Below are 19,947 nucleotides of genomic sequence, written 5' to 3'. Positions count from 1 at the left end.
ATAATGGTGGGGATTCCTAGTGGCTTTGGGAAGCTCTCAGTGCCTTTTGAGGATTGGCGGGTAATATATCTCAAGTATTTCAGTCCCTTGCTTATTTTCATTAGAGTAAGAACTGGGCATTGCTGATGTGTATTTGATTATGAGAAAAGAAAGGAAAGTCTGAGATTCTTTTCTGCAGCTTCTTCTAAAATTGGTATAGAGAACAGACCATAGGATACTTTTGTGTTGGGAGGGTTCACTTGATGAGAACTAATATTAGAGAGGCCAAATTAAGAGAGATAAAGTGGTACATGGGAAAAAACTCTGACTTTGGAGTCAGAGGATCTGAGTCTAAAATCTGACCCGTTTCCTCCAGTTGGGCCTTGAGCAGAAGTCACTCAGCCTCTCTTAACTCTCTGCTTCAGTTTCCTCAGCTGTAAAATGAGGAAATTGGTGTAGTTAAGGTCCTTTCTACCACTTGATCCATGGTGTTATGAATATTTAGAATTTAATACATTTTTGGAGCTTTAGATAGAAAGGAATCAAATATTTATAAAATGCCTAGCATGTGTCAGGCACTATATGCTTAAGTGCTTTACAACTGTTATCTCATTTACAACTGCATCTCTGTGCACAACAACTCGGAGGAGGTAGGTGATATTATTACCCTCATTTTACGGTTGAGAAACCTGACTGAGACAGGCAGAGGTTAAATGAGTTGTCCAGAGTCACACTGCTAGTGGCTGAGGTTGGATTTGAACTCATATCTTTCTGACTCCAGGCCTTTCATTCTTATCCACTGGACTCTGTGTTTTGTCCACTGTCAACTGCCCGTATTCCACCTAGCTGCCTTTAAAGGTAAAAGAAGATTGTTAAAACAATGTAGTTCTCTATTTCCTAGTATTCTGTTACTGTAGAACACATTGTTTCTTTGCTTTTGTAACATTTAGATTAAAAGGTAACACATTACTTCCTACAAAACTTAAATGTGAGGCTAAATAAACAATAACAAACTACCCAAATATTATAATCACTGTCACACATAATCTACATAGCATTTGCATATACTTGAACTTTGTATGTTTTCTCAAGGGCACCTAAGTGGTTCAGTGGATGTAATGCTGGGCGTAAAGTCAGGAAGACTCATTTTCCTGAGTTCAAATGTGGCCTCAGACACTTAACTAACTGTGTGGCCCAGGGTGAGTCACTTAACCTTGTTTGCCTCAGTTTCTTCATCTGTGAAATGAGCTGGAGAAGGAAATGGCAAACCCCTCCAGTGTCTTTGCCAAGAAAACCCCAAATGCGGTCACAAAGAGTTGGACGTGACTGAACAACAAATATTTTCCCAAAGTTCCATCATAATGTTAGAGCTGTATTTCTTCAGGCAAGGACAGATATTAGCTGACCCAAAGACATAATAAAATTCCCATGATTCCCTACACAAATACCTGGAAACACCTAAATACATAAATTGATAAGATTGTTTTACTGCTTTAAAGAGGTTGAACTGTAGTGATACTCCCTGCTATTTGGGAAAATTATAGTCATAGGAGATGATTTCTATACCTGCATAAGAAGGCAATTAACACTTGGACAAAATTTCTAACCCACATTAAAGTTATAATTTATGAATTGTTTTAGACTTATGGTGTGAAGTGGAAAATATCACCACATTTTAATGGAGATTAGATTTGTATAAAGATTAAAGAATGCCCAAGGAAAGTCTTATTAATTTGGACCCTACTAGTTTCAAATCTTAGACTTTAATTACAGGAAAATTGCTAATCTGCATTGATTTAGAGAGAATTGCCTCACTATATACTTCTATATACTAATACTATAGGACCAAAAAAAAAAAAATGAAATTAGCATTAATTCATTCAGGCTGGGCTCTAGCTTATCTTTTGGAATGTTTGCAAAGCAAAGATTTGATAAGCAAATTAAAAGTATAAATAAGATGAGGCAGAGAATGTCTTGCCTAAGTAGGAGAATGAACTGTTTGCTGGGTGTTTTACAATAACTGACATTTAAATAGCAGTTTCATTTTGTAAGGCAAACATTATGTGTACATTACTACGGGCAGCTAGGTGTCAACTAACTGGTGAAGTGGATAGAGCACTGGATCTGGAGTCAGGAAAACCTGAGTTCAAATTTGGCCTCATACACTAACTGTGTGATCTGAACAAGTCAATTAACCTCTGTTTACTTCAGCTTCCTTATCTGTAAAATGGGGATAATAATAGCATCTGTCTCCCAGGATTGTTGTGAGGATCAAATAAGATAACTGTAAGCACTTAGCACAGTACCTGGCACATAGTAAAGTGCTATATGAATGTGAGCCATTATGTTTATTTTTATCATTATCACTTTCAATAATTGTTATTATTGTTATTATTATTTACAATATCATTATTGTTATTATTGGTTAGTTCTACAGATATTATTATCCTCGACTTAATAATGAGAAAACTGATGCTCACAGAAGTTGCAACTTAATCATGATCGACACAGCCAGTGAGTGTCAGGAGGGATCTGACAGATCTCTTCTGACTCCAAGTCTAGTAGATGCTGTATATCTTCTCACTAATGAAGGGTGAATCAGTTTTGGGGTAATTATATCAGCCTGAAACTTAAAAAAAAAAAGGGCTAGATTACGGTTACAGACTGACATAATTTAAATTTGTTTTCATTTTTAATACTCTCTGATGAAACCAAAGGGTAATCTAATATTAACATATAACCCTTGGGGCACTATCTCTTATAGACCTAGGATGGTTTCTTCTCTACCCCTGGAATATTTTTAATTTCCTGGGAGCTATGGTGGACATTAATTGAAAGAACCATACTCTATCACTTCTAAGCCAAAATAAAACTAGTAGTGAGATTATTCTGTTAGTTTGGCCTGAATGTTGAATAGGAAGATTGCTTGATGGGGATTTGGGATTGGAACAGAGTTTGCTAAAATTATTTAAGTCATTGGCCCCTCCTCTATCACCTCCAGAGGTATTTTTAATCCAAAATTTCTGCTGAGAAGCTGGTCTTAGAATTGGATTCAGTGGCAGGAGAGTGGAAGAGTCTCCAGGCTATTTTAAAAGTTCAGACTGGCCTATAGTGCTGTGGGTGTACAGGAAGCCCAATGCTCATGGTACAGATGTCTACATTCAATCACAGAATTATAATGAAACTTGATATCAAAGTCCATTTGTACATTACAATCCAAATTCACCCCCAGAATTAAAGTGGAGTTGCACATAGACAAAACTGCTTTGAATTCACTAAAGTTTTCTATATTTAAATGTTAAAAGAGAAACTTAACATCTCAAACTAGGGGAAAGTTTCCAATCTCATGGTTTAAAGCTTTTTGTTTTTTAAACTAACCCCCTCCCCAAGTAAATTGAATTCTCTTGATGTCCTAATAGTATCATATATGAAAAATTACCAAGCATAACTTCAGCTACTCAGATTATGGAAGCATTTTTGAATATCTTGGGCAACTATAAATATGCCCCAAAGGTATTCAAAAGCCTTTTGAATTAGAGAGTAGTTAGCTTGGTATGTCATCTAATCCAGTTTCAAATTAAATTGAGGAAAGTAATTTGTAATAGTAAGGCTTTACCTTTATAGTCTGAGTTTTGACATATCTAATCTTCAGCAACCCTCTGAAGTAAATAGGGCAGCTATTATTATGCCTACTGTGCAGATGAAAAAACTGAGGTGTAGAAAAGTTGTTACCTGCCTAATCAGTTTGGGAGCCAAGACTGAAATACAGATAATTTGATTCTTAGCCCATGTTGCTTCCTCCTCCAGCCTTGGATCACTCAGAGTAGGGCTTTAGGAGATAAAGGTTACAATACTGTGGATTTAATATATAAATATAACTTTTAAGCATTTAATATGTTTCTAAAAAAGATATTTGTCTTTCTAAGGTGCTTAGGTACATCCTACCTGAAATAATGGCAATAAAGAGGTGATTTTAATAGCAAGAATACAATATCAATAGGTCTCAGTTTCCTCTTCAGTTACAAACTATAACAAAATACTTAATACCTTAATGGTAACAAAATAAATAGAAATGTCAGAGATCCTGGTGAACTTAGTTTACATAGTGGTACAGAGGAAATTTGATTATTTGCTAGGTAGATTTTTGAACTCTGCCAGTTGGATGAAATGTGACTTGCCCCATAGAGGCCAGCCACAGGCCACTGTCAGTGCCTGTACTAATGTAATAGTAGACCATAGTACCAGAGGTGATTCATGAACCAATAGCATTTTGAAGTTCTTATTTTATCCATTTGGTGTCCATTCACAACTGAAAGGATGTAGATGTAGATGAATGTGGACCTCATGACTTGGTAACCAGAGCCCAAGTATATTGTCTGATTTTGGGAGAATTTGTTTGTCTAGCAAGAACTGTCTGCTCAGAGGTTTGTGCATTCTTTGGATTTGTGGTTATGCTGGCCTGTCATCAGAGACTCTGTAAGAAGCCAAGCCTAGGACTGGTCCTTGAGTACCATACTTGTTATTTGTACCCACTTTAAGCACTGCCAGTATATAGCATCTGTTGGACAAGGAAAATAATTCTGATCCACCATAATTTTTACTTTCATGTTTTATGGTCTTTATGACCCAGATTGTAAAACAAATCAAGGCCTGTATTTTCTACTAGTGCCTCTTGGCGTGTGGTCAAATGTGTCTATTAGGCTATCTTATATTATTAGAAAAGAAGAATTATAAACATCTGGAATGAATTGTAGAGAAAGAGTACACTGTTGAGGGGCTAGTAATGTTCTCAGAAGTAAATTCTAGGAACAAATTTTCTGCTCTATACTTTGTTTTATATGAATGTATTGCTTTTTTTTTTCCTTTAAATCACTTAGCTGAGAAAAAGTATAAATCTTTTTTTCCCTGATGATGGGAGGAAAAAAAAATCTTAAGACTTGGGTAACATTGTTAAATAATAATGTTTTTTAGGTTTTTTCATAATGACTATGATTTTTCACAGGTTTAAATTTTTAATGTACTTATTCATTGGATAAAACTTTAATTACCCCAAATCTGCAAAATAGATCTAATGCTGGAGGGAACCCTAGAGGGCAAAGACTTTAAAAGTTGATTGAAGGGTATTTTCCTTATGTCAGTGTTTACTTGAACTGTGTCTTCAGAATTTCTAGTGAATATAATTTGTTTTAGTGCTTTGCATTTAATAAACAATGAATGCTTCTTTTCTACCCTTCCTTACTTCCAGTGTGGATATCACTCATTCCACTCTCCCAAGATTTGAAGAGGAAATAATTGATTTTTTTTCCTCCACATAATTTTACCCCTTAATGATTTGCCTACTTGTCTACAACAGTAGGAGTAGAGCATCCTAAAAACTTGACTAAAGCAATAAAGGAGATATGAAGGGCTGATGAAAATGTAAGGAAGCATGCTTAATTGGTCTTTTAATATCAGATTTATTCTTATCAAGTCTTTAGCAGTTGGGCCAAAGACATTATTCTATTCTGATTACCTTTGTCTGAAATTAGACCTCCATTTTCCACTTTACAGTTTACCTTGTGAAATATTTTTTAGAGTAGTAAAAGTAATATTAAATGTTACTTCTTCCTTGGTTTTAAAAGCTTTTTTTTCTGAAACATTGTTTTGTAATGTTTTATTACTTATATTAGTGATTTATGAAAAAGGCTTTACTCTGACAGCTAACTAGAAATATACACGGAACATGTATAAACTGTTCTTTAAGGTATCTAGATTTGTTTTACATTTAGGAAGACAGAGTATAGTAGCTGAAAATTATTTTTAATTGAAACAAAACAGCATGTATGACACCTTAGTGACAAATATTGATTTCTTTTTTGCAGTTGATCTTTGAATCATTTAGTGTGTTTTCTTCTTTAAAAAAACTTCAGATTTAGTATACTTTTGCAAAGGACTTTTAGGATTCTGTGCATTTATCTCTAACAAAGAATTTTGGCTTTAAATGTTTATAGAATATTCACTTTTCTCACCTGATGCTTTCACTAACAATTACTAATGCTGCTTTAAAAAAGTGATCACTTTGTGATAACCCTCCTGTCACCCAGCATGTACTACGTAAAGCTAAGGCTGCATGGTATGAAGCTTACAGCTTATGTTCTTTCCACTTCGGATACAAATTGCCATTTTTAATTGTCCGTCTTCTACTAGGCTTTATCATAAATGTTATCATTTGATAGGGACCATATTTTTGCTTGGCCCCAGTTTTTACTGAAAGGGTGTTAATTAGGGGAAACAAAGGAAATCTTCTGACAGCCCTTGTCAAGCCACGAGAAAGCTTGCCTCAGGAAATCAGAACATTTACACTTAGCAGACCGAGTTGATGCAGCCTTTCTTCCTGTGTGCTTTCCATATTCAGAAATGTTCTCTCTCCTTAATTCTATAAAGTAATCCTGATACCATGTTATTTGCCTAAAGGATAAATAAGTAGTACCTGCCAGGCAACAAAGTCCTTTGTGTCTGTCAAGCTTAAATACTGTTTCTATGAAGTTGTTAGCTAATTACTACTTAGTTTTGGATTCATACCTTTTTAAAAATAAGCTAATGTTTTAGTGCTTGATTAATTCGGCATTGCAGATAAAAGCCAACGTTTTACTAATTTAGTAGTATAGCAAAACAAATATTCAGTTCAGTAGTATACCTTTATGAAGCACCTGATGTATGTAAACCACTGTCCTAGGTGCTTGAGGAGAAATAAAGATGAATCAGTCTTTATTTCCTAGGAGAGTATAGTGTAGGGTAAAAGAGACAGTACTCAAGTAATTATAGTAGCTAACTATAAAGAGAACTTAAGGACGTATGAGAGGTTAGAAACAAAGTACTGTGAGCATATTGAGAAAGAAGGGGAGAGGGGAAAGGAAACAAGCATTTATTAAGCACCTGTTATCTGATGGGTATTGTGCTAAGCACTTTATAGATATTATCTGATTTGATTCTCATAATAACCCTGTGAAGGAAGTGCTATTATGATTCCCATTTAACATTTGGGGTAACTGAGTCTGACAGAAAATTAAATGAGTTGCCCAGAGTCACAAAGCTAGTAAGTGTCTGAGACTGGGTTTCAAGTCATATCTTCCTGACTTCAGGCCCAATGCTCTTTCTGATGCACCTACCTTTCTCCAAAGGCAGGGGGATAATTTCTGATAAGGTGAAATTAGGAAAGGTTTCATTGTTAACTTTACTGATTCCTTCAGCTGGAATGTACCTTTTCCTCATTTCTGCCTCTCAGAATCCTCATCTTTATTCAAGGTTCAATTTGTGTATTTTTGCCCCTGGCAGACTTTCCCTCATGCTTCCTTTTTAGTATTTTCTCTCTCTCCTCAAACTACCTTTTATATACTTTTTATTATGTACTTGTTATTTATTTCCCCTATTTCTCCCTAGACTGTAAGCTCCCTGAGTTAGGCATTGTTTCATTTGTGTCTTTATGTCCCCAGGCCCTAGAACTGTGCTTTGCACAGAGTAGGCATTTAATAAATGTTTATTGAATTGAATTACTAAGCACACACCCTACCTTAATAAGTTGTTATTTTGGGCATGTGACCTTCAGCAAATCTGAATATATTATTTTTCCCAAGGTTGTTTTTTAAAAAATTAAGTTTAATGAAAAAGGGGATTAGAAGTATTTATAAAATATTACTTTCAATACTACTTTAGTAAAGTGAACTCATTCATTTTAATTTTAAAAATTATTTTAAAATATTTGATGTGTTGTCCTTGTATTCACATTTGTACTTTTTTTCTTCATTTTTGTAGGTTCTGCCGGAGACTCACATTTGGCCTCAATGTGAAATTAAGGTAGAAAAACACATCTACATGTGTTGCTATTAGGATAAGTATATTCACTGGTCATGCCTGAAGAGGGAAGTTCAGTTCTAGACAGCTGACTGCTAGCAAATATAAATGATTATCCTAGAAGTCAAGCCTCTCTCCTGTTTACTGGAGTGAAAATCCCCTCCAGATACCAACGGAATATCAACTACAGAAAATGCTTCACGTTTTAAGGATGCCAGCCACCTAGATTCATGCACCCTCTCTGTACAGTTGTTGTGGATGGTTTGCCATCTGAAAGCTCCTCAAGCTCTTATCCAGGCCCTGTATCTGTTTCTGAAATGTCTCTGCTTCATGCTTTGGGCCCAGTGCAGACCTGGCTGGGACAAGAGCTAGAGAAGTGTGGCATTGATGCCATGATTTATACTCGGTATGTCCTCAGTCTTCTGCTGCATGATAGCTATGACTACGATCTACAGGAACAGGTATTTACATATTTTAGATATTTCATGCAAGTAAACTGTTATTGTCTCTACATATATATTTATTGTTGGGAGGTCACATTTGGGATGATGGAAAGGGTGCTCAATTGGGACTGAGTAGACCTGGGTTCAAGTCCCTGCTCTACAACTTAAAACCTGTGTCACCTGGAGCTTCACCTCCCAAGGCCTCAGTTCTCTCATCTGTAAAATGAGGGGGTGGAGCCAGATGCATGCTAAGGTCCTTTTCAGCCTAAATCTGTGATGCTATGATCCTATGAATTTCTTGTTCTGAAATATTTCCTAGTATTTAGGAAAACTGTATTCTGACTTTCGATTATAGCATGTCCTTGATATATTGTGTTAAAATTCTTAAGTTAACATTTTAAATAACATGAAGTGTTAAACAACACTAACATGTTAAAATAAATGCTTGTTGCTTGAAATTGAGTTTTTAAGTTTTTGTAGAAGGTTCAAGCTAAACTACTTTTAAATCAGTGTGCATTATGGATTGGCAAACTCTCAGGTTTGATTGAGCAATGTACTTTGCCAAATATAGTAATTTCTTTCCCATCTTTTTGTCCGCCCTATCCCAGCCTTGAATAACTCACTAAATAAATTGATCCCTTATATTTAAAAATAGGTTCCCCCAACTGGGGGAAGCTGAGCTTAAAATAAAAAAAAATTACCAATTCCAAGTATCCAAACAAAATTTCAGACTTTTTTTCTACCACAAAAGCAGACACATTGGAAGTGAAAGATGCAATTGCTTCTTAGTCAGAAGTAAAACAAAGTTCCAGCAGTGAGCTAATATACTCTGAATTACTGCTATAGAAGCATTTAAACTAAGATCATGTATTTTTATAGAACCCTATGGAGGGTGGGAAGGCTTAAGGGACTTGGGGATTTTATCTGTGGTTTGTGTTTTCCTTTGACAGTAGTACTAGCCTTACCCCCACCAAATATGAAACTTAAATCTCAAAACAGTGTTAGAAAAGTCTTAGTGAAGTTTTAAGCTATTAGTGATTAAAGCACTAAGGTTTGCTATATTTCTAATGTGACTTCTATACTTTATAATGTGGCTCCAGAGAACAGAACTAGGACCAATATGTGAAAATTATAGGGGAGCAGATTTTGATGTAATAGAAGGAAGGACTTGTCCTTATTTTGCCTTTGTTCCTTGCAAGATATAGAAAGTTACTTAGGATGGAAAGACAAGGAGAAGTTGTGATTAGGTTATATACTTAGCTGAATATAAGAAAGAATTAACTAGCAGCATTACCTGTGATAGAATTTACTACCTTCTGAGATGGTAGGGTTTCTCTTTTTTAGATGGGTTTAAATAGAGAGTCCAAATGACCATCTGTCAAGGATATCTAAAACCCCTGCTAAACCTAAGATTTTTTTTTTTTTTTAATATCTGTCCTTAAGAGTACATTAACACACTCTTGATGCTTCATTTCGGGACAGGCTTTAGCTGCTTCTTCACTTAGGGAAGGGATCATAGATTTAGACTTAGAAGCTCTCTTTGTATTCAGGGGTTCTATGGTCCTAGGAGCCATAGACTTCCAAGGAGTCTTTGAACTTGGATGGGAAAAAAAATACATCCTTATTTTCACTAACCTCTAAATGAAATTTAGCATTTCCTGCAATTATTTAAGATGAAATCAGATTATTCTGAGAAGGGTTTCTTTATATGCTTCACCAAATTGCCAGTGATAGGGGGAGATGGGTCCATGGCACAGAAAAGGTTAACCCCTGATCTAGTTTAACGTTTTCATTTTATGAATGACAAAATTTAGGCCCAGATAGTTTAGGTAATTAACTATAGTCACATAAGTAGTGAGAACAAGAATCTCTATTTTATCTGCCTACTTTTGTTGGTGGGAAGTTGGTCTGAAGTTGAAATTTTAGAAGGAGGGGTGACATGCTTAGTGGATATCTGGAGGCATTATTTTAAGAAAATTTTGTCTTAAGAATGGGTGGTTTCAGTACCAAAAATGTGTGGCTCCAGTACCAAATTTTCTCATTATTAAGAAAACTATTTCTAATAGAATCATTTTACTGAAACTTTTTTTTATAGCATTGTATGGTATTCTAAAGCCATAAAAAGAAGTTTTATTTCCTGGCTCAAAAAGAAAAAAATTCAGAACTCATAATCATGATACTTCCATTGTAAATACCCTTTGATTAATATTCTAAAGGATTGTGATTTGTCATTGTTTCCATAACAGTTTGAAATATTGGATGAGTCTGTTTGTTGGCTATGTTTCCTCTTGTTTTTGAATGTTTTTATTTTGTACATACATTCCGTATTTACTATATCTTTCACTTGCGTTGTTTGTATGCCAGTTTGTATATGTAATCATAATCTTGTCTGATTTTTCCCCTATTTACTAGCCATTCAGTTTTGATTTTGTTTTTGTTTGTTTATTTTTGACTTAAAGAATATGATGCATTTTTATAGTACTTAAATGTTTTCTCATAGAACACAACAGGTACTTGTAATTAATTATATATTTAACTAGTATCATAATCATATACCAAATGCTAGCATTTCTCAGTCTTTTTAAGTTTATAGGTATGAACTTAGAACAAAACAAAGTGAGAATTCATTTAATATAGACCATCCATTTACCTATCTATACCTATCATGCTTTGTGTTTGTATATATACTTTTATACACACGTGTAGCATATGAAAGGAAGGAGATATGTCCTCTCTTTTCTTTGCATGAATATCAACTGTACCTTCTTGGGCAAGAACTAGTAATCGAGCGGTAAGGAAGTCCAAGATTTGTAGCACACCAAGAGTATTTTCTTAATAGTCCCTCACAAAGTGCCGTGCAATGTACTTAGTACTCAATACTTTTTGGTTAGTTAGTTGGTTAACCTACCATACAAGTCTCATATATTCCAAGGGAAACAGTGTCTAAAACTCAATAAAAATGTCACCTTGATATTAAAGTGATCCATTTTTTTAAGGATTATATTTTAACACTAGCATATTGTTTTAAACTTTACCCACCAGTTTAGGAGAGAGGTGCCTCAGTTAATCCTTGTAGGATTCCTTTTCTAGTGTTTAGAATTATTTTATTTCAAAAGAATATATAAAAGGAAGAGCTATAGTTTCATGAGAGTTTTTGGGTAGAGTTTAAATTTTTTTCTCTTTATTTTCCTACCTACTATTTCTTCTATTGTGGTGCTGCTGAGATATTTAAAGAAATTGACTTGATTTATATTGTATTAAAATCTTTTAAGCAAACAGATTTGGGATTTTTTTAAAATCTTTGACAAAATTAAAGCTTCTTCTCAGAAGACTTTGGTAAAATATACTATGAGTTTTGTAATCTCTGGCATTAAGATCCCTTAGAGGTAGCATTTAATAAGAGTAGGATTTTCCTCATGTTCATATTATACATTGATGATTTAAAGTAGGTAAAGCAAACTGTAGAATGTTTTTCAAAATAGGAAAAGGGACATGACAAAACCATATTACCTTATTAAAACTGTATGACTGAAAGGTATTTACTAATATTCTCTATCATAGAAAGCTATTCCATTGTTTAGACCACTTTTTTTTGTTTGCTTCTGACTGAATACAATTTCTCTTATCCGAAGTTCTATAGGTAAGCAAAGTTTCTGGTAAATTACAATTTTTGAAATTGCAAATATGTGGCATTCTTTTCTTCCACTTCCTCTCAAAGGCCTAAGACTTCATGGATTTGAATTTAGACTCACAATGTTGCTCTGGTCAAAAAGGCTAACCTGAGCAACATTAAGAAGGATAGGAAATCTAAGCAGAAAACATTACCAGTTAGCACATTAGACCTCTATCTTTAGGGATCAATCTTCAACACCTTTCAACATCCCTTTCCTCACTTTTAACATAAAGTCATCAGTTGCATGGCATTCCCCAAGTACAATTTGAATTAGGTTTAGGGTCATCTGCTACTTCTTAACCATAGTCTCATGAGACTTCTCCATATAGAAATATCCTACATAAAGTTTCCCCAATCAAAGTAGCCTCACAATATCGCTGTTGATGCATTGTAACAAAACTTCATCTTTAACTGGGAGAGTAGCAAACCTTCTCTTAGGCAGAGAACTGTTAGTTCAGCCAGTCAGAAAATGGTTGCTCAACAGAACTCAATGTGTATATGATAGACAAAGATCAAGAGAGCAAAGAAGATGAAAAGTTGTGGGATTGTGATAAGTAAGAGTTGACGGACTCAGCAGAATAACCACTGAAACTCATCTTCCCATCCTTTACCCAAGAAAGATGAAAGACATATGTGGAAATAGCTCGCTCCTACTAACCAAGTCTCACCAAACACAGAATGAATTACTAGGGTTTCTCGGATGGGGAAAGGGACACATTAGGGAGGGACGATTGAGAGGTGAGAGAATCAGAATTGCTATTAGAAAGATGGTACAGTTTCTACTCTTTGTACCTAATATAATATTTTCTAGTCTGAGTTTGAGCCCTTAGGGAATATAGATACAAATCCTTTTTATAAAATTGTTGCTATAGAACTAATGTTCCCTGCATTACTGTTTTGGGGAACATTGTTGGGAGTAAATCTATGGTTAGCTTGGCATATTGCTACCCAGAAAACATTTGTAATTTCATTGTTTCAAATGATTTATAAAAATTCTAATTAAGACCAATCCCAACATTTACTTTTATATCTAAAGAAATGCCTATTTATCCCTGGGTCTTAGTTTGTATCTCTAAATCAGTTCCCTAACAATAAGAAAATGAAGATGCTATAACTTATTAACCAAACAACAACAACAAACCCTACACAGACCAGAGTTGCAGAACTCCAAACGGCTATTTGAAAGGGAAACTGTCCTAGTTCACCTTTTAGAACTTTACCTACCACTACCTTATTCCATGAGCCCTGATGAAGACTTGTATGAACCAATGCAAAGTGAAGAAAAGAAGGAAAACAATATGTATGATCACAGTAATGTAAACTTTAAAAACAACAACAACAGTGAAAAGCACTTGAACTCATGATTAAATGCAATGACTAAAATTGATTCCAGAGGATAGATACTAAAACATATCTCCCTTTTCTCAGGTTGGAGTGCTGAGAGAAATGTCAGGAAAGGGCCAGGTATATGAATGGTTCTGTGTGTGTGTGTGTGTGTGTGTGTGTGTGTGTGTGTGTGTGTGTAAAAGGAATCAATAAAATTTAAGGAATAAATAAATTTCCCTGCAGCTAAAAGGAAGATTGAGATTTGGAATGCCAACTTGTGAACATTTGGTGTTGAGAAGTCAAGTCAAAAAAGAATTATAGCCTTTTTATGGGCAGTGAACATGACCTGGTGATATTAAAGGCAATGGTAGAGTTCTTAATAGGTAAGGGGAATGGGTTATGAAATAGAGGAACAAAATTTGAGAACCACCAGTCAGACTAAAGTTTCCTTTCTTGAAGAAATTGGCCTTTTCCCAGCATCTCTGTCTGATCCCAGCCTCTTAGTATTCTTTCCCTTCAGCCAGTCTCAATATGTATTTATTGCTGCTTTCCAGATTAGTATGTCTCTCTCTGTCACCAAAAAAGCCCTGTTTCCCAACTCTGTCCCCTTTTAGCACAAGCACCATCCAACAAAGATGGAGAAAGGCTGCTGATTGACTGTACATAGTTTTTAATACGATTAGTTGTCCTAAAATACAACTCTCTAAATTGTGAATGAATAATGATTTCTGGTGACTATTATCCCCTCCCTTATGAGAATAGGCTGAAATATTACTCCGCAGAGATGAACACAGAAGAGGGAAAAAAAAGAAACTATTTTTGAAGTTTATAAAATCATTGAGAGTATGTATAAGATGAACGTGAATAAAGATGCCTTAAAGTTCGAAAGAACTAAATCTAGAACAAATAAATGGAATACTTTGTGTAGTTGATAGTAAATAGATGGAGTTTGTTAACCTGAGAAGTATTAGATTTCATTTCCTTAGTGGATCAGTGATATCACCTATGGAGTTCTATCCTTAAACAATGAGTATCATAATTTACCCACATCTTTTCATCCTACTTGTCATCCTTGTTCTCCAGTAAATCTGTATCATGTTTTGTACCTTAATGTTGCTTAAAGTTATCCAACTACTCTTATAGTATGAGGGTTGTCTATCTCTTATTCTTTACTCATATAATCAGTCCACCTCCTTTCCGTTCTACCTGTCTTAAATCTTGTCTTTTTTTAATTTCTTTTTTGTTTCTTGCACATAGTTTGTTGCTTGATAGTGTTACAGCTTATTTATACCCACCATATATCTCTCTGTTGTCTTTTGGGTTACATGTGATTTGGGTCTTTGGAAATTGTGGTGTACTATCATTTGCAGTCATAAAACATCACTAGAAAAATATTGGTATAAAAATATGTGATTTTGTTTCAGAGAAAAGTTTGAGTTCATTGAGAAAATTTTAGGAAAAAGTTCTAAAACTTCATTCTGCCAAGTCAATCAATAAACAAGTCCTACTATGTGCCACACCATGAGCTAAGCACTTAGGGTTACACAGAAAGGCAAAAAAACAATCCCTGACCTTAAAGAGCTCACAGTCTAATGGAGACTACATGAAAACAACTCTGTACAAACAAAATACGTACAGAAAAATTAAAGATAATATTAAAGGGAAGGCACTGGAATTGAGGGGGGAGGGAGTGTCAGGAAAGGCTTGCAGGAAAAGGTGGGATTTTAGCTGGGACTTGAAGGAAGCCAGAGAAGCCAGGAGGCAGAGATGAGGAAGGAGAGAGTTCCAACCTGTGAAAATGCCCAGAGTCGGGATATTGGAGTGTCTTATGGAAAGAATAGCAAGGAGAGCAGTGTCACTGATTGAAGAGTGTTGGGAAAGAGGAGGGGTAGGTTATGAAGGGCTTTGAATGATAAACAGAAGATTCCATATTTGGCCCTAGAAGTTGGCCAAGTGGCACAGTGAATGGAGTGCAGGGCCTAGATAGAGTCAGGAAGACCTGAGTTCCAATCCGACTCAGATACTTACTAGCTGTGTGACCCTGGATGAGTCACTTAACCCTGTTTGCCTTGATTTCCTCAGCTGTAAAATTAGCTGGAGAAGGAAATATCCAGTATCTTTGTCAAGAAAACCCCAAATGGGGTCATGAAGAGTTGCATTCAACTGAAACAACCGAACAGCAACAACAGAGGGTGAGAGGGAGCAATGGAGCTTATTGAGTTGGGGGGAAGGGTGACATGGTGAAACCTGTGCCTTAGGAAGATCATTTTGACAGCTGAGTGAAAAACGGATTGGAGTGAGGAGAGACTTGAGGAAAGCATAGGCTTATTCAGAAAGTTGTGGAGGCCTTGAAAGCTAGGCAGAGGTGTTTGAGATTGATTAGGTAGGCTACTGAAGCAGAGTGAAATGAAGAGATCTGTGCCTGAGGGACAATAGCCCATCCAGTAATGATGTAAAAAGTGGACCTTGTGTTGGTCCTGTTGCATAGGAATCTAGTGGTGAATATTGTTTGGAACTGTACCAGGTTATAAAATCCAAGTTTCTTAGCAATCATCTTACCCAGTTTCCTCAAGGGAGTTTTTGGGAAATATTCATAAGAAAGCCCAATGTCTGCATCTTTGATTCAGGGATCTCAAGAGCTGGAGTAAGCAAATTTGAAGCTCGGATTAGGATGCAAAATGTATTGGCAGTATGTGCCTGTAATTAGTGTTTTATTCTCATCTAGGCAGAGGGATCATGACTCTTTGACTTAAAACCTGGTGTCAGGTAACTCGTTTTGAGCACCAAGTGATTTGTTCAGTGAAACAACCTCTCATTGACTGTTACTCGTGCCAAGTCAGGAGACTTGGTCCTGTCAGAGTCTTGCTGTGTGACAAGAAAGAAAGTATTGAACTTACCGCTCAGTTTTCCCAGCAGTAGCACCTACTTCTAATTTGTACAAGGGTAGTTTTTAAGGACAAATGTGACAATACCTATGAAATTGTCTTGAACTCTTGAAAAAAAGGCATGTATAAATAGCCACAGTACTATTTTTGTGTGTGTTTAAGATAATTTAAGGGAGCCAAGGGGTTGGAATGTGTCCTTTACTCCATTTCAAAAACTTTTTATTAAAGTTTCCTCAACCTAAAACATGTTCCAAGCATTTCAATTAGAATTCTTCAAGCAAACCCAGCAAGGACTTTCCCTCAAGTTCTTGGTGATAATCTTGAGTACTTGAGAATCTTGTATTTGCTCCTTTGGAAATATACTTACTGATAACATTTAAATTTATCCATTTGCTTTAGAATGTTTCTGAGTGCATGTAAAATGTTGGCAAAATTTTCTAAATTCCTTTGGTAAACTGCAGTCCTGAATTTTGCAATTTGTAGCAACATTGATTTAGATTATTCCAAAGAAACCAAGGTGATTGTCCTTTAAAGGCACATGTGAAGAACCTTCTAAATTAGAACTTAATGTCAGAAATATGTGTGCCCACTTAAGTCAGACTTCCATGGATATTTCATATACATGTGTGTTCTTTTGTAAAGAATTGGATAAACCTTTACCAAGGCAAATCTTTATGAATCAAAAAAGTCTGACATTATGTTCGCTGTGCCATCCACAGTCCTTCACCACTGTAGGTTGGTGTTTTTTCATATCTCTTCAGAACCAAGCTTAGTATTATAATTTTACAGCATTCCATTTTGATTGTTTTGTTGTTGTTCTTTCCATTTACATCATCATTGTGGTCATTATACTATTTTTCTGATTTCTTCTTCCTTCACTTTATATCAGTTCATATAAGTTTTCTCATACTTCTGTTTTTGTCATATTCATTTCTTTTTATTTTTTAGTCTTATTAGTTTATCTATTTTTACTTTTCAACATTCACTTCCACAAGATTTTGAGTTCCAGATTTTCTCCCCATCTCATTTTTCCTCCAACCCCAAAATGGTGTGCATTCTGAATACCCCTTTCCTCTAATCTGCCCTCCCTTCTATCCCCTCCCCCCTTCTCTTATCCCCTTCCCCTTCTGTTTTCCTGTAGGGCAGGATAGATTTCTATACCCCTTTGCCTGTATATCTTATTTCCCAGTTGCATGTGAAAACAATTTTTAACATTTGTTTTTAAAACTTTGGGTTCCAAATTTTCTCCTTTCCTCCCTCCCCACCTACCCCCATTGAGAAGGCCAGCAACTCAACACAGGTTATACATGTGTAGTCATGTAAAACACGTCCATAGTAGTCATGTTGTGAAAAACTAACTATATTTCCCTTCATCCTATTCTGCCTCCTGTTTATTCTATTCTCTCTTTTGACCCTGTCCCTCCTTAGAAGTGTTTGCTTCTGATTATCCCCTCCCCAAATTCGCCCTCCCTTCTGTCATCCCCCTGCTCTCTTATCTCCTTCTCGTATATTTTCCTGTAGGGTAAGATAGATTTCCATACCCAATGGACTGTGTATGTTATTCCCTCAAGCCAATTCTGATGAGAATAAGATTCACTCATTCCCTCTCACCTTCCCCCACTTCCCCTTCACTGTACAAGCTTTTTCTTGTCTGTTTTATGTGAGATAATTTACCCCATTCTACCTCTCCCTTTCTCCTTCTCCCAGTATAATCCTCTCTCACGCCTTAATTTTATTCTCCAAATATCACCCTTTCATCTTCAACTCACCCTGTGCCCTGTATCTATCTATCTATACATACACACATACATATAATTTTTCCCTCCAACTATGCTAATACTGACAAAGGTGTCATGAGTTACAAATATCATCTTTCCATGCAGGAATGTAAACAGTTCAGCCTTAATAAGCCCCTTATGATTTCTCTTTCCTGTTTACCTTTTCATGTTCCTCTTGAGTCTTGTATTTGAAAGTCAAATTTTCTATTCAGTTCTGGTCTTTTCATCAAGAATGCTTGAAAATCATCTATTTCACTGAATATCCATTTTTCCCCTGAAGTATTATACTCACTTTTGCTGGGTAGGTGATTCTTGGTTGTAATCCTATCTCCTTTGACCTCTGGAATATTATATTCCAAGCCCTCTGGTCCCAAATGTAGAAGTTGCTAAGTCTTGTGTTATCCTGATTGTGTTTCCACAGTACTTGAATTGTTTCTTTCTGGCTGCTTGCAATATTTTCTCCTTCACTTGGGAACTCTGAAATTTGGCTACAATATTCCTAGAAGTTTTTCTTTGGGGATCTCTTTCAGGAGGTGATCGGTGGATTCTTTCAATTTCTATTTTGCCCTCTGATTCTAGAATACTGGGGCAGTTTTCCTTGATAATTTTTTGAAAGATGATATCTAGGCTCTTTTTTTGATCATGGCTTTCAGATAGTTCAATAATTTTTAAATTATCTCTCCTGGATCTATTTTCCAGGTCACTTGTTTTTCCAGTGAGATAGTTCACATTGTTTTCTATTTTTTCATTCTTTTGGATTTGTTTTACAATGTCTTGATTTCTCATAAAGTCAGTAGCTTCCATTTGCTGCATTCTAATTTTTAAGAAAGTATTTTCTTCAGTGAGCTTTTGGACTTCCTTTTCCATTTGGCCAATTCTGCTTTTGAAGGCATTCTTCTCCTTATTGGCTTTTTGGACCTCTTTTGCCATTTGGGTTAGAGTTTTTTAAGGTGTTATTTTCTTCATTATTTTTTTGGATCTCCTTTAGCAAGCCGTTGACTTGTTTTTCATGATTTTCTTGCATCACTCTCAGTTTTTCCTCTACTTCTCTTACTTGCTTCTCAAAATCCTTTTTGAGCTCTTCCATAGCCTGGGACCAATTCATATTTTTCTTGGAGGCTTTGGATGTAGGAACTTTGACTTTGTTGCCTTCTTCTGGTTGTATATTTTGATCTTCTTTGTCACCAAAGTAAGATAATATAGCCTGACTTTTTTTGTGCTGCTTGCTCATGATCCCAGCTAATTACTTGAGTTATAAAATCTTTGTTAAGGTAGGGGTCTGTTTCCAGTGTGGGGAATGTACTGTCCAAGCTTCAGGGGTTTTGTGCAGCTGTTTTCAGAGATACTTTTAGGGACCTGCAAATTTTCAGTTGTTCTGAGGTGCTGTGATCAAGGGTGAGGTGTTTACTCCTTTGCTGGCTTGTGCTCTGGCCTATGAGTGACCACAAGCACTCTTTCCTGTCTTGAAACTGTGAGGAGGATTCTCTCTCCACAGCCACTACAAGCTCCACCACACCAGCACTCTTCCTAGCCCCAGGACAGCCACCCAGAACTGTGACCCAGATCCAAACACAGGCAAAGCAAGAGAATCCTACCTCAGCACCACAAAGAGATCCCTGCAGTCCTCCTCTGATCAGCCACTCAATTCCCTCTCTGTCTGTGGGCTAAGCTCCAGAACCAGCTGCCTCCCTGGGGCTGTGCCGGGACTGAGGCTGGAACCAAGCTTCTCTCTCACCTCAGTCACAAACTTTTCCTACTGACCTTCTAAGGTGTCTTTGGCATTTGTGGGTTGAGAAGTCTGGAAACCACCATAACTGCCCGTGATTTAGTCCTCTGAGGCCTGGTCTTTGCCTGCATGCCCACGTGGAACTGTGTTCCTACCTAGAACTGTGCTCCTCTTCCCACCTGGCACGATATACCTTTCTGATCAACCATCCAGGTTGTCTTGGGCTGGAAATTTGTTTCACTCTGTCTTTTTGTGGGTTCTACTGCTCTAGAATTTGTTTAGAGCCATTTTTGACAGATATTTGGAG

General features: G+C 36.2%; 1 protein-coding gene across 4 annotated transcripts in view; it reads left to right on the top strand.

Moving 5' to 3' along the window:
* Nucleotides 1-19,947, top strand: part of KIAA0232 (KIAA0232 ortholog) — a 111,153-nt gene that overhangs the window by 28,000 nt on the left and 63,206 nt on the right. For all 4 annotated transcript variants that reach the window (XM_027836168.1, XM_027836167.1, XM_027836169.1 and 1 more), the window contains exon 2: nt 7,771-8,270. In XM_027836168.1, the coding sequence (XP_027691969.1) occupies nt 8,040-8,270 (231 nt within the window). In that variant the 5' untranslated portion in view covers nt 7,771-8,039. The remainder of the gene's footprint in view (nt 1-7,770; nt 8,271-19,947) is intronic.

This window comes from Vombatus ursinus, unplaced genomic scaffold, assembly GCF_900497805.2.
Source record: "Vombatus ursinus unplaced genomic scaffold, bare-nosed wombat genome assembly UNPS02014818.1, whole genome shotgun sequence".
NCBI lineage: Eukaryota > Metazoa > Chordata > Mammalia > Diprotodontia > Vombatidae > Vombatus > Vombatus ursinus.
The sequence above is the reverse complement of the archived record's forward strand: the minus strand, read 5'-3'. Positions and strand labels throughout refer to the sequence as shown.